The sequence below is a fragment of the Triticum aestivum genome, chromosome 3D, assembly GCF_018294505.1.
Source record: "Triticum aestivum cultivar Chinese Spring chromosome 3D, IWGSC CS RefSeq v2.1, whole genome shotgun sequence".
NCBI lineage: Eukaryota > Viridiplantae > Streptophyta > Magnoliopsida > Poales > Poaceae > Triticum > Triticum aestivum.
The window spans coordinates 104,142,443-104,162,107 of NC_057802.1; the positions used below are offsets into that span (position 1 = coordinate 104,142,443).

Genomic DNA, 19,665 nt, shown 5'->3' on the forward strand with positions numbered 1-19,665 from the left:
GATGACCGCAAAATTACGGGTTTTCTTACAGGTGAAATGAACCAACCTCAACATGATAGCTCTGGTGATACTTTGGCCATGCGATGTAGTTTTCGGGAATTAACTTGACATACCACCTCAGATATGTGACGCAATTGCTTGACAACGATGCTAGCTCGCTTGTTTTACAACACGGGAAGCGTCATCTTTCTCGAACCTATCTTATTTCAACAACGGAGAAATTAAAACTCGTTGTGGTATAAGCTATTGACTTTCACTGAGCAGTAACTTATATTGCTCAACAGGTCGATCGCTTTCGTTATACCACGTGATGAGTTGATGACATGACTTGGTGTGGTCGCGATTAGTCTGCGTTGATCGATAGAGCACACCTCCTCTGTCGTTTGCATGGATCTTGGATTTTCTTTCCGAGTATATTGGTTTCAAATACATCTCATGTATTCAACCACAACATGTTTCTAAACATGATTATCTTCTTAATGATCCCCTTAATCACTCTATCCCTGTGTAGAAACGATATAAACTACTAAGTAGCTTAATTATTCAGGGCATGAAATAATTGATATTTCAGGCTGGAGCGGAAGAGTCTTTCTTCTTCTTTTATGCGTTCTGAAACGATGGTGAGGACTTCCGGCCTCTACATCGATTGATGCATGCAAAGCTGAAGAACCTTGGTAATCATTTTTCTTTGCATTAATAGACCAATTATTTTTGACACCTCAGAGGCCCTACCGAGATTTTTCATAAATGAATCGAAGAAGGTACTGCTATATAATTGCGTAGGAAAACTGAAAATGTATACAAAGTGATCTCCACCCACAGGTGTTCATTCATAGGCGCCACGAAAGAGTAAATGGGTGCATGTATCGGCCGGCCGGCCGGCGATGTGAAGATCGATCGATCAATCGATCTAAATTAAACTAGCTAGCTGTCCGAAGTACTAGTACATATAGTATGCTTGTGTCTCCTGCCCGAGGTCGGCCAAACGGGCGCAACGGATTTAATAGCTTCTCGTCCTGGAGAGAAAAAGACGGACCTTTGCGTGCAGGTGTTTGTCGAGCCCCAACGACTCGCAGTAATCATCGATGGTGGGCAGGGGGCGACGGCTCGCTCGCTCCATGCCACGGCGCATTCAAAGGAACTACTCCTAGTTGCCTATATGTTACGGAATATGCCATGTTTCTTGTATCTTGACATCCACATGCCATGTCACCATTGGGAAAACACAAGTGCCCATCTGACTAACTTTGCGTCTGATTCTGATCATGTAAGGCTAACCACCCAGACGTCCTTGAAAGGTCATCCTTTCTAAGAGCCAAAGCTTTCATTATCTCTGCCATCTGCGCGCCTAAAGCTTGGCGAGTGAAGAGAAAAAAACGCATGCCATGCCGAATTGCCCAACAGAATGCATGACAAAAGCAAATCTCCGCTCCTCTTGGATCGCCATATCAATACTTGAAGTCCGGGTGACAACCCATAGTCGTGACAACACCGTTCAAAGGCTCACAACACAGTTTTGCAGCTATGACTTTCTCTTGGATCTTGGCTTGGTGGAGGCGGTTTCTTCTCCTTTCTCTCGAACAACAGCAGTGGTTGAAGATTTTGGTCCTTTGTTGGTGGTTGCGAGGATCGGGAAGATTTTTTCTGTAAATTTTCGTCATCCCTATAATTTCCCTGGGTGTGTTGTCTCTTTGGATTTTTCATGAGAGATGAAATATGTGTTGTAATTTGCTGATATTTTTTGTGAAAGATTTGCTGATGTTGTTAATATAAATATGGCACTTCTCCTGAAAACCTGACAAAATCAAGTTCTTGTAACACCTACACAAGGGCTACAAGAAATAATCTACACGCAACATCAACTACACATGGTGGATGAGGCTAATTGCCAAATTGACAACTCCATCGAGTTTCACGACTAACCAAAGGTTGTCAAGATCACGATTCTAAATCGGACCGCAACCCATAAAGTAAGATCAAAAATTGTAGAAATCATTATTGTTGTGTCTTAAAATCATATATTCTATTGAGTAGAAACAATCTGATCAATTTGGATAACAATCTCGTAGAATCGCACCATAGATACTATTCTGATAATCACGACTCACATCATCGTCAACAGATTCGGTTAGTGAGGGAATCAATCCGATCAATTTGGATAACAAACTAGTAGAATCACATGATAGATAGCAATTCCGATAACCCCACATGTCACATTGTCATCACCTGATACGGTTAGTGAGAGTTAAGTTCTAAGGTTTCACCCTAGACAATACATATCAACACACATTAACATCTTCAATAAACGAGGCGCTATAGAACGTAGTTTTCACTAGGTCTAGACAATGGCGCAAATATATTGCCTAATTGAGCCCTCACCATGCCAGAATCGCCGTATTAAAATTCAAGGACTAGGCAACCACCACAATGTCTTTTGGTTAGCCACCGCCCTAACCAGAGTACCGCCGGCACCACTCCTCATGCCCAAAAGAAGTACCACCAAACACAATGAAGGAAAAGGAGACGCCTCATGAGGAGACATGTAGAACCGCAATCAAACTAGGTGGATTCATTTTGTTGCCCCCCGAAAGGTGGATTTTATTTTTGCCTAAAAAAACTAGGTGGATTCAACTACACATGCAAAAAATAGCTCATCGCCACCACCATCTGCCAGACATGGCCAAACACTGCGATCTTCACCGACCGCCCTGAAATCCTCACGATCTCCAGAAGCATCATACCTCATTGGATTGGTCACACATCTATCGCCACCACACCTCTAAGCACACATTGGCTAAGAAGCAATGCTAGAAGAGAAACCAAAGAGGGTGAGCAAGGAGAGTCGTCACCGTCGACGAGGGTAGGGTGAGGCCTCCTCCAACAATGACGATGTGGTAAAAGGGCGGCGGCGGCTCCCGCAAGAAAAGTCTAACCGCTCTCGGGTCTCACACATGGGCGCCCCCGAGGGGTCTGTTTATGAAAACGACATGTAGACGTAATTGATTGGGACTTGACAGGCTATCTTTCTTACTCCCTCGAGATGGGAATATAAGTCGGACACGGGTTGGTTCTTAGGTCTTCGATTTGACTAGCGAAACATGTGTTGTATGCCTCGAAAAATATATCCTAAGTTTCTAAATATATTTGTATGCCCTTTTACACATGTTCCACCAGTTATATTAATAACCTAAAATCCCGTGTTTGACTTATATTTCCGTCCGAAGGGAGTAACACAATTTTCCTTCTAGGAGATCATGCACCAGCACGAAGATTTTTCTTTCCATTTTTTCCGAAACGGAAGCATAAGATTTGCCTCATCCATTAAATAAGAAGAGAATAGAGTTTAACGTTTTACAGAACACCCCACACAAGCGGCATGACAATTATTCACACAAAATGATAGTCCCTAGTTTCTTTGCGCCGGCAGTAACCCATAACTTTGCCTCTTCAAGAATGGTTCTAACAAGAATATGTGGTGGAGCAATTTTTTTTCGGAACACCCTAGCATTCCGCTCCTTCCAAACTGTCCATGAGATGAGCATGGTAAGGGAGGTCATGGCGTGCCAATTTGGGTTTCATTTATCAGTTCGTTTGTCCCACCACACATTGACGGATTCATCTAGATGCCATTCGGGGATGTTGACGTGAGGTAGCCCAAGCTTTTCGTGATTGACCTACAAAGTCTAAGCGTGTAGCGCCACTTGAAGAAGAGGTGATGCCCTGCTTCTTGTTCTCTCTTGCTTAGTAGACAAGGAGCACAGTTGACCCAACCACGCTTCTGCAACCGATTGGCGGTCCAAATTCGGTCTTGTATGGCTAACCAAGCAAATAATTTAACCTTGGGGGGAGCCCAAGCCTTTCAAACCACGCGGTCCATGGGAGGGAGGGAGAGAGAGAGAGAGAGAGAGAGAGAGAGAGAGAGAGAGAGAGAGAGAGTCAAGCCAAGAAATTGAGCCTTGTACGCGGTGGCCGCCGAGTAAATCCCATCGTTCGCGTGCTTCCAAATAATCTCGTCTTCGGCTTGTCCATCAAGGCGGAAGTCATGAACAAGCATCGAAAGAGTGAAGGATTCACTAATGTGGCGAACGATGTCACGGTGCTGGGCTTGATTATGAGAATCCACGCATTCCCCCTAAGGGCTTCATGCACCTTCCAATTCTTTCTCCTTGAGGCCTCGTAGATTAACGGTGCAATATCCTTGGGCTTCCTCCCAAGCAGCCAAGGAGAGTCCCAGAACGGCGTTTTTGTGCCGCCACCCACGATGATAGTTGTGGAGGCGGAAAGTGTTTTTCTCTGTTTCAACATGCATTCTACTCCCTCCGTTCCTAAATATAAGTCTTTCTAGAGATTCCCCTACAAACTACTACGGATGTATATATACATATTTTAGAGTGTAGGTTTACTAATTTTGCTTCGTATGTAGTCTATAGTGAAATCTCTAGAAAGACTTATATTTAGAACAAAGGAAGTACAAAGGCATCGGAGTATGAATGTGCTGGTATTTCTGATCATAAGGTTTTTGTAAACACCCCAGGAGAACAGTGAAAGGCCAGGGACGGCAGAGCGCTGCAGAGCAACAGCCCAGGTTTGCACCATACTAAAAAGTAAGAATTTAACTTCCTCGGCCGAGCAGTACATGCAAGGCGCGCGCACACAAACACGCCTGTATATCTGTATGGACGTGTATCGCTCGCTCATCGACAGTGCATGGGCATGGGAAACAATGCTGCCACCTGTTCCCCTCCAAAGAACCGCGGAAGGGACACCTGTGCACACGAGGACGCCCGCGATAGGCCGGGCCAAGATCACCGGAGATCTCGTACATGAATGCCACTAACTGCGGCGATGCGTACATGTACAGTAGTCAGTCAGCCAGTCAGAAAGAAAGAGATATGCATCCAGGCGCGCCGCCGCGATGGGAGAAAACTAATATTCGGATTCTGAGCTGGTTCGAATTGGCCCGAGTTAGTTATCAATGGCGGGTGCGCGCATGTGTGGTGCAGGGGATTCAGAGTTGTATTTACTTATTACTCCCTCCGTCCCACGATATAAGAGCGTTTTTGACACTAATATAGTGTAAAAAACGCTTTTATATTATGGGACGGAGGGAGTATTACTTATATATGGATCGGAGGAAGTATTGTCCAATCCCCTCTAACCTAAGAAAGAAATAAAATTCTGTGCCCCGTAAAAGGAACAATTCAAAAAAGAACGAGCAAAATTACCTCGGAACCCCTGCTTAACCGTCGCATGTAGTTTTGTTAGCAAATGTAGAAGCATATATAATTTGCGGTAATGACTCCTGGCTGACGTTCGCTGTAAAGGGGTGGCAAATGAACGCATTTAGATGACGGTTTTAGTTGTCAGGCCAGATCAAACGGCCGCAACTTTTAAATGAAATTTGCCTTCTCGGGAAGAAACTGTCAATGTCGCCTGAAGAAAATGCCATCCTGCACACTTCCTCACAACTAAAAAATGCCAGTAAATCGTTCGCATATGTCACCCTACCCGGCGAACATTCGCCAAGTAAGGGGTCCATGATTTGTCCCAATGAAGATCTAACTGATTACAATTTGTCCCATTCTCCGACTTTCGCCACCAGACCAACTGATTTCACAGAGTATCAGTATGTAATTTCTAAACGGTAATAATAACTCCCGAACGTTCGGGAGTTAAGCATGGTAACCCGAACGGGTTTAGATGGCAAGTTTAGTTTGCGTGAGATTAGGGAAACATGGCAATTTTCTGTCAAAAACGAAAAAGGACGAAGTTGCTATCCCCTATGAACTAAAGTTGCCATGTAAAAACGTTCGGGACGAACTGCTCAAAATCCGAACGTTCGGGAGTTATTGGATTCCTTTCTAAATTGGAATTGTACTAGTGATTAGACTTGTTTGTATATGTACTTATGTAGTAACAACCTGAGTTTTGCACACAGTTAGGCGAAGCTAGGCAAAAATTAAGTTTACCTGATGTAAACATACACTAAAACAATTGACACATAAATTAAAACCAAAGATCACCCCTTTAAAAAACCAAAACAAAAAATAAAGGTCATAGAGTTTAGCATCATAGGGCATTATTTATGCAAATTATGCAATAGTTCTAAGAATGTACATATGCACGATTAGATACCAATCATGAGCACGTATGTATATAGAGTTAAATAAGATCGTAGTATTGCCTCGTGCACGTATGTATACAGAAGCTAACTACATGACCACGTACGGTATCAATCTTTTAAGCATCCTTGTACTGTAGATCTGCGACAAAGAAATCGTCTAGTTAATTAAAGCGATGGAGATAATCAATTCAAATACACAAACAAGTAGTATAGTTTAGTAATTAATTAATCCATGATACATGACCGGCCAAGTCAGGACGCTGAAGTTTGCGCCCATGGTGCCCGGCAGGTGCTGTCAACAGCCGCATTTCTGGCTATTAAGATTAGTATGTCAACGAGTTCAGTACTAGCATTCTTGATTTTAAATTGACAGTGAAGCTAATTTGTTCCATTACAGAAAGTTCCACCCTAGGATGATGTTAAATCTGACGCATATGGTTCTGAAATTCAGCAAGGATACGTAATCAGTGTGTACCCTTGAAAAGTAACTACTAATATTTGAAACTAATGGCCGGCTGAAAGATAATTTTCTTAACATGATGGGATTATTTGTTGAAAAATGTGATATACTATACACAAATGACCATATACGTTTGTTAATAGTCTACCTCTTATTAGTTTGCCACACTTTTCTATCCTTTTTAAAACTTTTATACTCCCTCTCTCTTAGTTGATTTGACCAACCTAATAGAAGTCATATATTACAAAAGACATACCATTATTAACTTCATATGTTCTATTTTCAAACGATATGATTTTTGTGTTATATAGTGTATATTATGGTGATAAAATTGCCCACCTAGGTATACGCGCATGACTTGTAAACTGAAACTGAAGGAGTACATGTTGCTAGTTGTGAGCATATACATTCTGAAGCTGCAATAAGGAGATCTCCACAGAATGAATTAGTATAGATATCTAAAACCAGCCAATTTCGCAATGAAAAGTGGCCACCTACCTAAAAGATTAATACCGTTACTCTTGTGATAAACCAACAACCAGGTCTGTTTTTCTTTTTGACTATTAACAACCAGGTCTGTTTAGTTCACAAGATTGTGAAAATATAGGACTACATGATCGAGATGCCATGCCATATGAATTCCTACGGGAATTGAAAACACACTATTGAATCTACAATAGAAGTTGTTTGTCTAGACCACATAAAAACACGTGAATTTTCCTAAAAGATTACCACATAATATAGTTGGCATAGAAATATCAAATAAAATAATCTTGAGGTTAGATTTAACAAAAAGATTAGGAGCTGTATTGGATTTCCATACAAAGTAGACCATAGAAAAAGCCTATGATTTTTGTTGTTGCAGAACAACCTCGTGATTTGTAATCCTATAAACCAAAAGTTCTACAGAAAAAAAATCCGAAGGAACTAAATCATCCAAAATCCCTATGATATTTCTTTGAACCGAAGAGGCCCTAAATGCCGCATTGACTCGGTTGTGATCAGGTCGTTAACTACCTCCTTTGACAGTGATTGCTCATCACTAATGACCAAACTAACGACAAGCCCACATCACACCTCCTCGATTGGGTATTACTGCATTTCTTATTCAAGAATAGTGATTGGAAGTTGCCTCTTCGGTTGAGAGGTTTGTGTCATAACAAAACTCCAATGGCCATGTTATCATGCATAAATCATCAAAGTTTTGTCTATCAAGTACTAACACTATATGTTTTTAAGTACGTGCTCTCTCCGTTTCCACATGATTTTAAAATGTCCAGGATTGGCAAGAGGACAAGCTCATGTCTTAATAAAATGCAATGTTTTTGTGTACGGCCTTCGGTAAAGACAGCTTTTTGGGAGACACTTGGCCGGCTGAGAAGACATACAAAAATATTTTGATGCCAGAGGCACTCCCTAGATAATATTAGTAATATTATCTCAAAGAAAGAAAACTTCTGGCGTTTAATTCAATAGTACAACAGATGTACGCTTTTGATTAAAACAAATGCTCACCATTGTGTACCTGGAGTTGACATATTAGTATTATTTTCTGCAGGTGCAAAGATCGCAACGTGGTGGCTTCACACATTTTGTAGCCTGCACCAGCCCGCAATTTTGGAAAGATTTTAGTTTACCTTGTGCTAAAATATATCGGTTGACATTTCCGTGTACTACATTCATCGTTGATTTGTTCATGAGACGTGCTGAAATTCTGACCTGGAGCCGCCCGGACGTACTTGATGTTGTTACTTATCGAGTTAATTATATTTCATCATCTATAACAAGTACTGTTAAGCAGCATAGTAGTACTCTTAATGTTGAATTTAGTGTATTTTTAAAAAATGTTGAATTTAGCGAGCTGGGACTGACTAAAACCGCGCTATGTCAACGAATGATGGATCGTCAGCTGTTTCGATTTGTCAAACCGTTTGCGTTCATACCGTAATCATGAAGAATTCAGAATGCGTGCTGAAAGTCTACCCGTAGCTGACTAGCAGAGGTCAACCTCCTTTTTCTCTCCGGTTCCTGCAAGATACAGAGAACAACAGAGCAGAAGCAACGCCGGATCCGTTGTTTCCACGGGGGGAACAATTCGCATCCTGTCTCCAGGTTGATGAGATATCATTTCTTCCGCGCCCGCTAAATCTCTCAGTAAAGACGTGTGGAACATTAGGCCGGCCAGCATCAATAAATTTAGAAGGGAGGTTGACACCAGGGACAGATGATTCATCTGCCATACGCATGTAACTCCACAACTTCTAATTCATGGGGCGAAACACCATGTAACGGCATCACAACAACGGAAGCAAACAACAAGAAAACATATGGTATATCCTCGTTTTGCCTTGATACAATCGCCAAAAAAGTTTAGAGGCCAAACATCACGTCCATGACTTTGGACAAGACCGATTTCGCGGGCGAAGCGATGGCTCCGGACGCCCCGCGGTTGCTCTCGTTGCTGTTTTGCATGGGATTGCTCGGCAAAGGCGCTAACGCGTTCCTGGTAGCGAAACCGCTCGGCGCTACGGCCTGCGACGGAAACGGAACCGACATGCCGCCGTTGTAGGTGTCATCGGTGTTTTCGTTCAGATACGGCCGCTGCCATGGATCCACTTGCTTCACCCCAATGATAAGAACACTGTTTAGCTGCTGGCCGTGCTTGGCGAGCGCTTTCTGTGCATCATGACGGCTCTGAAACATACAAAAGGAAACACAAATCAGCGATGAGACTGACCCACAACCAACAAGGGGTGGATCTGGGGCCTTAAAGTGGAATTTTGCATACTTTCTACTAACTGTACGAGTTTCAACTAGAGTACATTAGCAAGGTCCCACATAAAATAATTGATGGTAGGCAAAGCTTAGCACATCAAGGCACTGTGTCATAGTAAAGGACAATCAAACTACAGGGCAATATAGACCATTGTGTCCATCATCACTTCATATGATATGCTGGTATAGTAGAGTAGGTGCACAGACCACAGAAGGAACTGTTGTGTCACTCACGGTTTGTTTCAGTCTTCATTTTTTTTTCAGTTCAGAAACAAATACATAAGCTAGCAAAAAATTGGTGTATTTAGTTGCTTCTGTGATTTTGAATTTCCTTAGCCGCTACTGTGATTTTGATTCTCCCGATACACCCATGTGTTTCAGACTATCTAAAGTCGTTAAAAAAATTCTGAAAATACTGATACTGCATGTACCTATCTTGTCACAAAATTTCAAATGCAAACTCAATATGTAGCTCAAGAAACACAAATGACAGATACAGTGCTGGCAGTGATAATGGGCCAAAAATTCACTACTCACAGCTGGATTTGTAATTTTTTTTTTGTTTCTAGATTTGAGATTGGAATTTGGATTTCAACACATGACATAGTTGACACATGTTGTGTCTCTGTCTTCCATTTTTCTTGAATTTTTTACCACTTTTGAAGTGGTATTTGCAGACAGAGTACCGGAGCACTCCAAGTTTTTGAGGATACACCCTCGCGCGCAATGATATTATAATATTACTTTCAGATTAATATTTTCATTATGAGTAGGGAAAAATAGAGATCTGTTATATTATAAGTATCAGTACTCAAACAATTTAGTACAAGTTTACCTGATACAAGATATGCATCCAGTTCGCATCCCTCGGACCAGGAACGTGTCTCAAGACTAACCCACATTTCTCAAATTCTATCAGTACAAAGTTGGCATCAACCGGCAGAAAACTGGCAGAACAAGGCAAGGAGCATGATCAGACATAGAATACATAAGCACATTTTAATTAGGACAGGAAAATTAATCAATGAACTAGATCATGCATTGGAGAAGATCTGCTTCAAAGGACATAGCTTAAGAAATTATACATTCAAGTACAACAATAATAATCATGTCTGTATATCGGACGCTGAAAAGATGAGAGGGGTATAACTGGCACCGGGGGGATGCAATCTTATTGATATGTTCAAGAGACATCTCCATATGCAACGATAGCATAGGTTTATCCAGATGTTATGTCTGACTATATATACTATAGTGCATCATCCAACGTCTAGATGCTGAACTTACATAAGGTTCCTATAAAACTATTTATTGCTACATTACCAGCTGTTCTCATTGCTCAACCTCCTAATGCAAGGCGAGGCGGTAAGGCAACGCCTTAGACATAGAAGGAACAGAGCAATCAAGCAGTTTAGCACGCACCCCCTCTGTCCCATAATATAAGAGCGTTTTTTATACCACACTAGTGTAAAAAACGCTCTTATATTATACTCCCTCCGTTCCAAATTACTCGTCGTAGAAATGGATGTATCTAGAACTAAAATACATCTAGATACATCCATACTTGCGACAAGTAATTTGGAACGGAGGGAGTATATTGCAAGGAAAAATAAGAAAGACCGAGAGATGGGCCACTACCTATGCACTTCCCTGTGGCCCAAAAGCCCATCTAGTAGACTCCTCCTGTGACCTAATTCCACTATCCTCACTCCCTCCTACCTCACCACAGCCACCGCACACCTTCTGCTCTCTTTCCTCGTTGTAGCAGCACACAACCCTAAAACTCCTCCCTTCTGATCATGACCCTAGCCTTCTCTGATTCTCCCTCACCACAGCATCCCTTCTTCCTCAACAGCAGAGTAGATCCGGCAAGAGAAGGCGACGGTGGAAGCAGGCGCATGAAGGGATGCTCGCCGGAGTGTTGGGGGATGGTGGGGTCGTCGTCTCCAAGCCCCAGAAGCAGCCACAACAATGATGCACAGCCACAACGATGATGCACCGAGGAACAGGCAGTAGCAGAGACCTCTGACGACAGTGGACCTTTCACTGAAGCAGTCGTGCGTTTCATGTCTAAGCCAGGGCGGACGCCGGACGCCATACCATCCTGAGGCGCCTCAGCGCTTAGGCAACACACTAAAAACAATGCTACTACCTCCTTTTAGATTAGCTAAGTTTCCACTAAATGTAGGTATCTGTATGACAGGGCCACAAATGAGAAAGCATAGAAAACCACCATTCTTGGGCAGAAATAAATCCATTGAATATGGACATTAAATCACTCCCACTCACACAAGGTCGCAGAACAATAAGCATAGCAAATAATAAGCTATCACAAAACCAACAAATGTGCAAGGGTAGTAGGGTACCAAATCGTAAATATACCGAGTAACTGTATAATACAGAGAACATGTGTTAATCAGGAAATGCAGTCCATAGCCTAATACACATGTGAAATAACAAGAGAACTGTAACATTTTCTCATCAGGCACAGCTGGGCATGGTTCTTTTGTAACAATTGGTACGTAAAGCTTGAAAATGAATAGCTCTCAGACAATAAACGTCACAAAATCTGTGACAAATAACAAATTTCATCGATCATAAATACTAAGAGATTTCCACAAGGTCAGCACTCAGCACATCGATGGCTCGAACTACCAAAATATAGTTTGGTCTAAAAAATGAGCAGAAATGAATTGGTTAATGTGTTCAGGAGTTCGGTGATTTGGTCAGAGTCAGCAATAGCATAATAATGGTACTATGTCCCAGAATTATCATTCTTAGGCTAATGATCTTCCAAATTTCAACATGTTAACGATTGGACTTTAGGCCTCAGCTCTCCATCGTTCTTTTACATAGTACGATTGGTATTTGGACGTTGCTTCAAGCATTAAGCTGGAGAAATGAATGCAAACAATCATTTTAAGTAGTTTGTTGTTTTCAGCTAAGGTCATATAGCTAATCTTGGTATAAAAACACAATTATATCACGGTATGTTGAAACTGCATCAGCGAATCGGAACATGGTTCTGTTTGATCACATACAACTCCTACATGTGTACTGCATACAAGACATACAGGAATCCCTTTTTTTTTGTACACTGATCCACTTCAGTCACATACCAATCAGTTAATGTGTTTACGAGTTTGGTGATTTGGTCAGAGTCAGCAATAGCATAATGGTACCATGTCCCAAAATTATCATTCATGGGCTAATGGATCTCCCAAATTCAACTTGTTAACGATTGGACTTCTGGCCTCAGCTGTCCATCACACCTTTACATAGTAACCTGATGGGTATTTGGATGTTGCTTCAAGCATGAATGTCAATAATCATTTTAAGCACTCTATTGTTTTCAGATAAGGTCATATAGCTAATCTTGGTAAAAAAAACACAAGTACAGATTTAAAAGGACACAGTATTTCAAAACTGCATCGGTGAAACATCACATGATTCTGTCTCGTCCCATACAATTCCTACAGTGCACCACATACAAGACATACATGATTCCTAATTCTTTGTACACTGGTCCGCTTCAGTCACTTACCAATCACTTAAACAACAACCCCAACTAGCTCTAATTGCAATAATAACATAGTATAAGCATAGTAGACATACACAACTATATGAATCCGACGCCACAAATTCCATCAGAAATCTAGAGCATTATTCGCATCGAGTCAGCAAGAGGAGAGGCGACATACCCAAAAACGGTGACCCATTCCTCCTCGTCGACCCGGCCAGTGGAGAGCACCGAATCCCTCGGCATCTCCGGACGCGCGACCTCCCTGGGCGGCGGCAGCGTGATCAGCGCCACCTGCTGCTGCTGCGGCTGCTGAGCGGAGGCCGTCGCCGGGGACTGCTGCTGATGTACGACTCCGTCGACCGGGGAACTATCCCTGGCCTTCTCCTCCCTCGAGGGGGACCACCACGCCGCCGGGGAGGGGGAGCCGTTGGAGCGCTGCGGGGTGGAGAAGAGCCCCCCGCGAGGTGGAGGAGGCGAAGGGGACATGGCTGCCTGCGGAGGCGTGTGGGGCGGCGGCGAGGGGGAGTGGCGGGACAGGTCATCGAGGGAGAGCAGCGGGGGAGGCGGCGGCGGGGTGGAGGCCTGGGCCTCGCGGCGCACGGACGCCGGGGGCATGCGGAAGGACGAGGATATCGGGGAGGAGAGGTCCCGGAGGAACGGCGACTGGTGCCGCCGGTGGTCCGGCCTGGTGGCGCTCATCGCGGCGGCGAGGAGGAGGAGGAGCAGAAACCCTAGTGACACGAACACGATCGACTGTCTGAGTGTGGCTTTGGGTTTATCGACGCGAGCGAAAGCGTAAGCAACGGAAGCTGACCGTCACCGACTGGTGGACCCGTGACTGGTGGGGCCTACTTGAAGGGAAACACACGAGAGGTTACTGCGAAGGCGTATCTGTTTCCGGGTCAAAAGTTGAAGCAGGCAAAATGGAGGTTGCGACGGCGACGGAGGCGTCGGCGCCGGCGGCGAGCGGCGGGGCGAGCAGGCGGGGGCACCCGTTCCCGTGGCTCGACGTGGCCATCTCGGAGCCCTACTACTTCCTCCACCTCATCGCCTTCTTCTCCTACTTCGCGGCCCGCACCACGGCGCCCTCGGCCGAGGACGACGCCGAGCTCCACAGCCGCCTTATCCGACGGGTGAGATCCCGCGGCACCCGAGTGTAGATCCGGATCGTGCCGTCCAGCGGGTTCTTGAACTGTTTTGGCTTATCCGGATCGGGGTCTGTGTCTGTGTTTCTGCAGGAGATCCAGGCGGTGCTCGTGTTCCTGGTGCTCTTCACGGTGAAGGTACAGTGTTTAATGACCACAATTAGTGTTTCCGAGTAAAGTTTCCCTTGTACCGTACTGGAATTCGGCAATTCGACTTGTTGGAGTACTGAGCTGCGTGTGAAATAGAGCTGGAAATGTACAGTTTCCAAGCAATGCTAACGTGACCATAGTGCCACCATGTGATATGATGCTCAGTAGTCATGGTTTTTGCGATTTTCTATCTTTGCATTCGGGGTTAGTTAGGTCCCAACGCAGGTCTCTCAAAAGCACTCATATGATTTGTATGAAATTGAAGCTTCTAATTTGCTGACCAAATAATATAATGCCTACCAGATTGTTAAGGAGGAACACTGGGAGACATTCATCGCTGATTCATTGCTCTACGCAAAGGTGTGTGCTTATGGAATGGCTGTGTTTTCTTACTTTGTTATCATGATTTCTGGTTTTTATGCATTTCTAGGCAAGGGTAAACCAAGTTATTAAAAGTCATCGCTGTTCCCTACTACAGTTGCTATTGCTAAATATCTTAATGCTCCTTATGTTCTTGTTTTGCTTTGCAGGGTCTCTTGTTGGTTGTTACTTTTGTTATTGATTATTGGTTGACTGTCGGCTACCTACTGGGATTTATCGGTATGCTTTTGTTTATCTTTGTGTTTTATGGATGTGCATTCATGTGAAGAGCAAAGTAAAATAACTATCGCGTTTTATATCACCCCCTGACGATGTGGTCAAGTTCTGAGCACTTAATAGGGAATTTCCTTCTTCTCTGAATCTCCCACAGTGTTTTTTTGCTCTATTAGACTGGTCTCAATCGTTTTCCAACATGACTTGTAGGTTTATCAGTTTATGTAACAGTCACTTAGATTGATCATTTGTTATGATGTAACATTTGTACCCTTGTCCTGTATACTTGAATCTGTCTCTTTTCTTAGATCGTAGCCCTGATCATCGAACACCCATCCAAGTTTGCAAAACGAAGCTGTAGCCATGATATTAGTAACACCAGACTATGAAAGACTATGAATGAGTTAATATTAAATAACTGGAATTGTTAAACTGTAATTGTATTGCTGTGAATTCATTACTCAGCCAGTAAAGAAAAAAAGGATCACTGACTGAACGTTTCCTACCAAAGCACTGAGGAGGAACATATGCTATGCAACAAGTGTCAGTTGCAATGTAATTTTAGCCCAAGCTCTTATCACATTATCCATCCCTTGCTTGTAGTATACCGCTGAGGATCATAGAAATGGTACTCCTGATCGGGGTCATCTTCTTTAGGCAGGATGCGAACAATTTGTTTTCCTTGATATGTAGCATGGCAAGACACTCCCAGACCCAGCAAGATCCACATTGGCTAGCTCGATATGAGTGACATACTGTGTGGCAATGCTGACGCCAGTGGCATTGCAGCCCCCACTACTGCAGAGTACCAAGTGTATTTTGTGTGTTAAGTTATGAGCTATTATGCTAGTCATAGTACGCCGTTCATGAATATAAGATGTTTTGGATATTTCAGTATGAACTACATGTCTATATGCATCGAATTTAGAAAAAAGTTAGAACATCTTATATTTGTGAATGGAGTAGAAAAAGCATTGATACTGCCAATGAGAAGTATATCTGATATGGGGCACACTGGCTGTTGGTTGCCTACTTGCTCCTCTAAGATTTCCTGGTTTATCTAAGTCTTGATGCTCCTTAATACTCTGATTTCAGGATGCATTCAAATCATAATCCTATCAGAAGTTTTTCCTGGCAGTAAAATTTGAGATATGCTATACATACAATTTTCACGCTAATCTGAACTGCTTCATTCACCCATTTTAACCGTTGCTTATATTTTTTTTCATCTGCAGTTATATATGCTATGGCTCAACAGCCACCTTATGATGGCCTAGGTATGTTTTACAATTGTATTTTTAATCATTTAGTCATGGAAGTTATGCATAGTTTTGCCCCCCTCAAAAGAAAAAAAAATCTCTCTGTCAGTGAACTGTATTCCTAAAGTTAGATGATATTCCCTCAGTCTATATTCGTATCTTTTTTCGGCATCATTGATGTGATTATTCCACTTCTTGGTAATTAAACTTTAATCAATGCGTGCTCATAGTTGCAAACCCATTGATTCTGTCAGGTATATCCTATGTGGGGCACATTTGTTGTGGCTTACCTACTTGAGAATCATCTGTCATAGCGAACGAGTGAGATGGCTGTTGATTGTGTCTTCAGATTAGTGGATGACAATATAGATAAATAGGCAATCGATGTGGCCTTTTTTGTTCCCAGTTGTCTCATAGACAGGAGTTTGGAACCCTGAATCACACTGGTATACCAGGACATGTCGTAGGAGTAACCCTACTTTCACTGGAATGCCACAACGTGGGCATTCTAATTACTTCTTGGCAAGTATTATTGCAGTTGGAATTGTGACACCTATTCTCTAATTAGCCTAAAAGGCCTTAATCTGAAATTGGTAAACTGAATCATCTACAAAAGTTAATTTAGCTGGGGATTGCCAGTATTGCAAACCTTGACAAAATGCTTGACAGAAAGTTTTGAGCCAGATCAAGATCACGAGTTGAATAAATTATACTCACAAATTGGTTTCTAGCTTAACAATTTCGTTCCTTTTACTATATGCAAGTGCTCCTCTTTTCCTTAGGCACACCCATATGTGATCCAATTGCTAAAAATGCGACACTGTAGAATCATATTCTTCTGTTAAGTCATAATGCTGAAGTATTACACTTACTCCCATTATTCATATTCATTTTACACTAATTTCAAACATCACTGCTGTTCTCTCTTAAGTCGGAGATGAAATAAGATGTTCATTTTTTTTGCTTAGGTCATTTAAATCATTTGACCCCGTTGCAACTGGAAAGCCTGCTAACTGAAGAGCCAACAACACGATTTTGGCTGGTAATTTCCTGTAATTATTTTTACCATTTACTCCGTTTTTTTACTGCATTTACTATTTCATTTTTTGGGGACTTCTAATAGCACATATTTCAATCCCATATTGTATGTTACCGCCTTCAGTGAGTAGGATCCTAAACAGATTTTGCTCATTGTTCGATTTGTTATTTCAATTTTAACAGGTTGAGTTCCGGACTTCCTTTTTAACACCATGTATACAAGCAAGCAGTGTCATGCCTGAACTCTCTAACTTGTAAGTATTTGGAGTTTTTTTACTCCTTTTACAGTTGTTTTTGCACTTCTGAGCTCAATATTTGTACAAAAAGTCTAAAAATTCTCCAGTATAATAGACTCTTTCCATCATTTATTTGACAATTTGTGGTAATTTACAATCTATGGCCACTGGCATGGTTTACAAGGCGGTAAAGCGACCTAAAGTGAGCACCGCTCGCTCTGACGCTTAAGCGAAGCCTAAGTGCCTATAGCGGGCATATTCCTAAGGCGCTGCCAGGGCGCCTTATTATCTCTTAAGCTTCTGAAGCAGGATGCATTATAAACAATGGATACTAGAGTTAGGCATTAGCTGGGCATTACAATTGTGAGAGAGTTCGTGGTTGAGTCTTAGCTGGAAGCATGAGATATTCCTGTCATTTAGCTTTCCAGCCTCATGCCTCTTACATTACTTTACTTCTGAAGTACACTATTTTACTCTCTTTTTTAAAGGATATACACTATTTTACTGATTAGCGAGCTGATCTTTTCCCAGCAATATTAGTACGATGAGTGTAATAATCTATCAAAATACCTTTAGTTTGTTCTGAGCACAATATCAGTAGCATTTTCTTTTTATGAGATCATACTCTGATTATTCTCTTAATGCAGATACTCCAACAAGAACATTTCTTTTGGATTAGTTGATCTAGGGCATTTTCCAAATGCTGCAGCGAGGTTTGGAATATCCATGTGGGGTAAATCTTTAGTTTTACTTCTGTCATCTATGCTGCTTTCTACTTGGTTTGGATGGTCTACATTACATGTACTCCTTACTGGATCTTGTTCAGAATGTGCTTAAGTGTTTCTTCCCACGAGGTTTACATTCTCTCTGTTGATTTCGTTGACAGACCATCTTCCCACTTATATACTGTTTGACAAGGCGACTGAAGTTGCTCGGCTCCCAGAAATCGGAAACGGAACAAAAGTATTCGTGCCAAAAGTTACCAAGGTTAATTTTCATCACTTCCATAGTTTTATTATGAATTATGACTGAAATAAGTTCATCGTCTCCCCCTTTTCGTGTACAAACTAATATGATATAGATTTGGAATATTATCTGTTCAACCAAACTGTCTTGTAGCAAGAGAATCAATAAGTGCACAACTGGAGGAATAACCGGAAACAAGTTACTTTTAGGCATATAGCCAAATCAGGTTTTGGCATTAAGAAGTAGGAATATGGTTATTTTCTCTAAAGAGCTTCATTATTCTACTTCTGTATCTAATTTTGATCTGGCTGGTTATTCCAATTGTGGGAAACTGATAACCCCAGTTCCTGAAAAGAAAAAAGGAAAAAAGTAGTTCAGAGAAGCTAATGAGGGTGTCGGACCTAAAACTAGGCCTACACAGAGTAGTCCCTATGGCATTTTTATGAAGGAGAGACAACCATGAGCTTCCTGCCTGGTCCAGAACTTAAACACAGGTGGGCTGAGCGTGCACTCCACACCTAGCTAACTAAGCAACGCTCTCTCCAGTCCTCCCTGTTAAAGAAAAGGGGGAAAATGAATTAGTTGAGATATGGCCTACCTAAAAAGCCGTGAAACCAGGTGATATGCGGTGCAATATGACACCACAGTTCCCTTTCGTTTCAGTTCCGACAAAACATCAGGTGCTGGTTATCTGGCATTGTGACTTAATCAAAGCACTGATTACTGAGATGATAAACACATCAAAGCTGCACCAATGATAGAGCTCCTGAAACTTCAGTTAGCTATACTGTCTTCCTCACTGACCTTATTGTGAAATTCAAATATGTCAAGCATTAATGATGAGCTCCAACTATGTGGTATTGCTTTTGGGAGAGATGTCTGATATAGTGATATTATGCCTTTACCTTTCTTGCAGAAGCTTCTCTGCCATCACTTTGATCTTGACAGGAGACTGATTGAATTCCTGTCGACCTAGTTGTAAGTCAGCCACAGATGACTTTCACTGTCCTTTTCATTTCACCATCTAGAGAACACCTGTCAACTGAATTCATCCTGTCGTAGGATCCATCGTCTATCCCAGGTGTCTCGAATTGAAGGTGACAATTCGGACGAGATAAATGGACCAGACAGTTGTGTGGAAACGATTACTTCAGGGGAGCATCTTCAAGAAGCTTGTTTTATTCGATGGGTTTGGTTGCGCCCATCCAATCCAAGGCCAGTATACTTTGTGGCGACAAATATGTTTTCGCATCTTACTACGATCTGTCACTTCTTGAATTCTGGAACGTTACTGCCACTGTACAGATCTTGTAATGATTCACCGACCATGCTTTGCACTGCAGTAGTGGTCAATCCAGACACCATTCGTTTCCACAGAGCAGTGTCTTGGAATTT

General features: G+C 42.3%; 2 protein-coding genes across 2 annotated transcripts; one reads left to right on the top strand and one right to left on the bottom strand.

Annotated features, from left to right (window-relative positions):
- Positions 1–8,733: 8,733 nt before the first annotated feature.
- On the bottom strand, positions 8,734–13,661 carry LOC123077709 (nuclear pore complex protein NUP35). The gene is made up of 3 exons (XM_044500011.1): positions 13,061–13,661; positions 10,195–10,306; positions 8,734–9,278 (listed from the first exon to the last, which is right to left on the bottom strand). The coding sequence occupies exons 1-3, from the start codon at positions 13,579–13,581 to the stop codon at positions 8,955–8,957; spliced, it is 957 nt and encodes a 318-aa protein (XP_044355946.1). The 5' UTR covers positions 13,582–13,661; the 3' UTR covers positions 8,734–8,954.
- Positions 13,662–13,739: 78 nt separating this feature from the next.
- On the top strand, positions 13,740–19,644 carry LOC123077710 (thioredoxin-related transmembrane protein 2). Its single transcript, XM_044500012.1, has 11 exons — positions 13,740–14,015; positions 14,121–14,165; positions 14,481–14,537; positions 14,708–14,777; positions 16,007–16,048; positions 16,999–17,072; positions 17,252–17,322; positions 17,952–18,037; positions 18,191–18,291; positions 19,187–19,248; positions 19,333–19,644. The coding sequence occupies exons 1-10, from the start codon at positions 13,806–13,808 to the stop codon at positions 19,244–19,246; spliced, it is 816 nt and encodes a 271-aa protein (XP_044355947.1). The 5' UTR covers positions 13,740–13,805; the 3' UTR covers positions 19,247–19,248; positions 19,333–19,644.
- Positions 19,645–19,665: the final 21 nt, after the last annotated feature.

What these genes read in the sequence shown, in the direction of transcription:
- LOC123077709 (XM_044500011.1), bottom strand. Translation starts at nt 13,581, where the DNA reads ATGAGCGCCACCAGGCCGGACCACCGGCGGCACCAGTCGCCGTTCCTC. An exon ending in GAATGGGTCACCGTTTTTGG is followed by an intron (nt 10,307 to 13,060) that starts GTATGTCGCCTC and finishes TTGTTCTGCCAG; the next exon opens with TTTTCTGCCGGTTGATGCCA. An exon ending in GGATGCATATCTTGTATCAG is followed by an intron (nt 9,279 to 10,194) that starts GTAAACTTGTAC and finishes TGTATGTTTCAG; the next exon opens with AGCCGTCATGATGCACAGAA.
- LOC123077710 (XM_044500012.1), top strand. Translation starts at nt 13,806, where the DNA reads ATGGAGGTTGCGACGGCGACGGAGGCGTCGGCGCCGGCGGCGAGCGGC. An exon ending in ATTCATTGCTCTACGCAAAG is followed by an intron (nt 14,538 to 14,707) that starts GTGTGTGCTTAT and finishes TTTGCTTTGCAG; the next exon opens with GGTCTCTTGTTGGTTGTTAC. An exon ending in CAACAACACGATTTTGGCTG is followed by an intron (nt 17,073 to 17,251) that starts GTAATTTCCTGT and finishes CAATTTTAACAG; the next exon opens with GTTGAGTTCCGGACTTCCTT.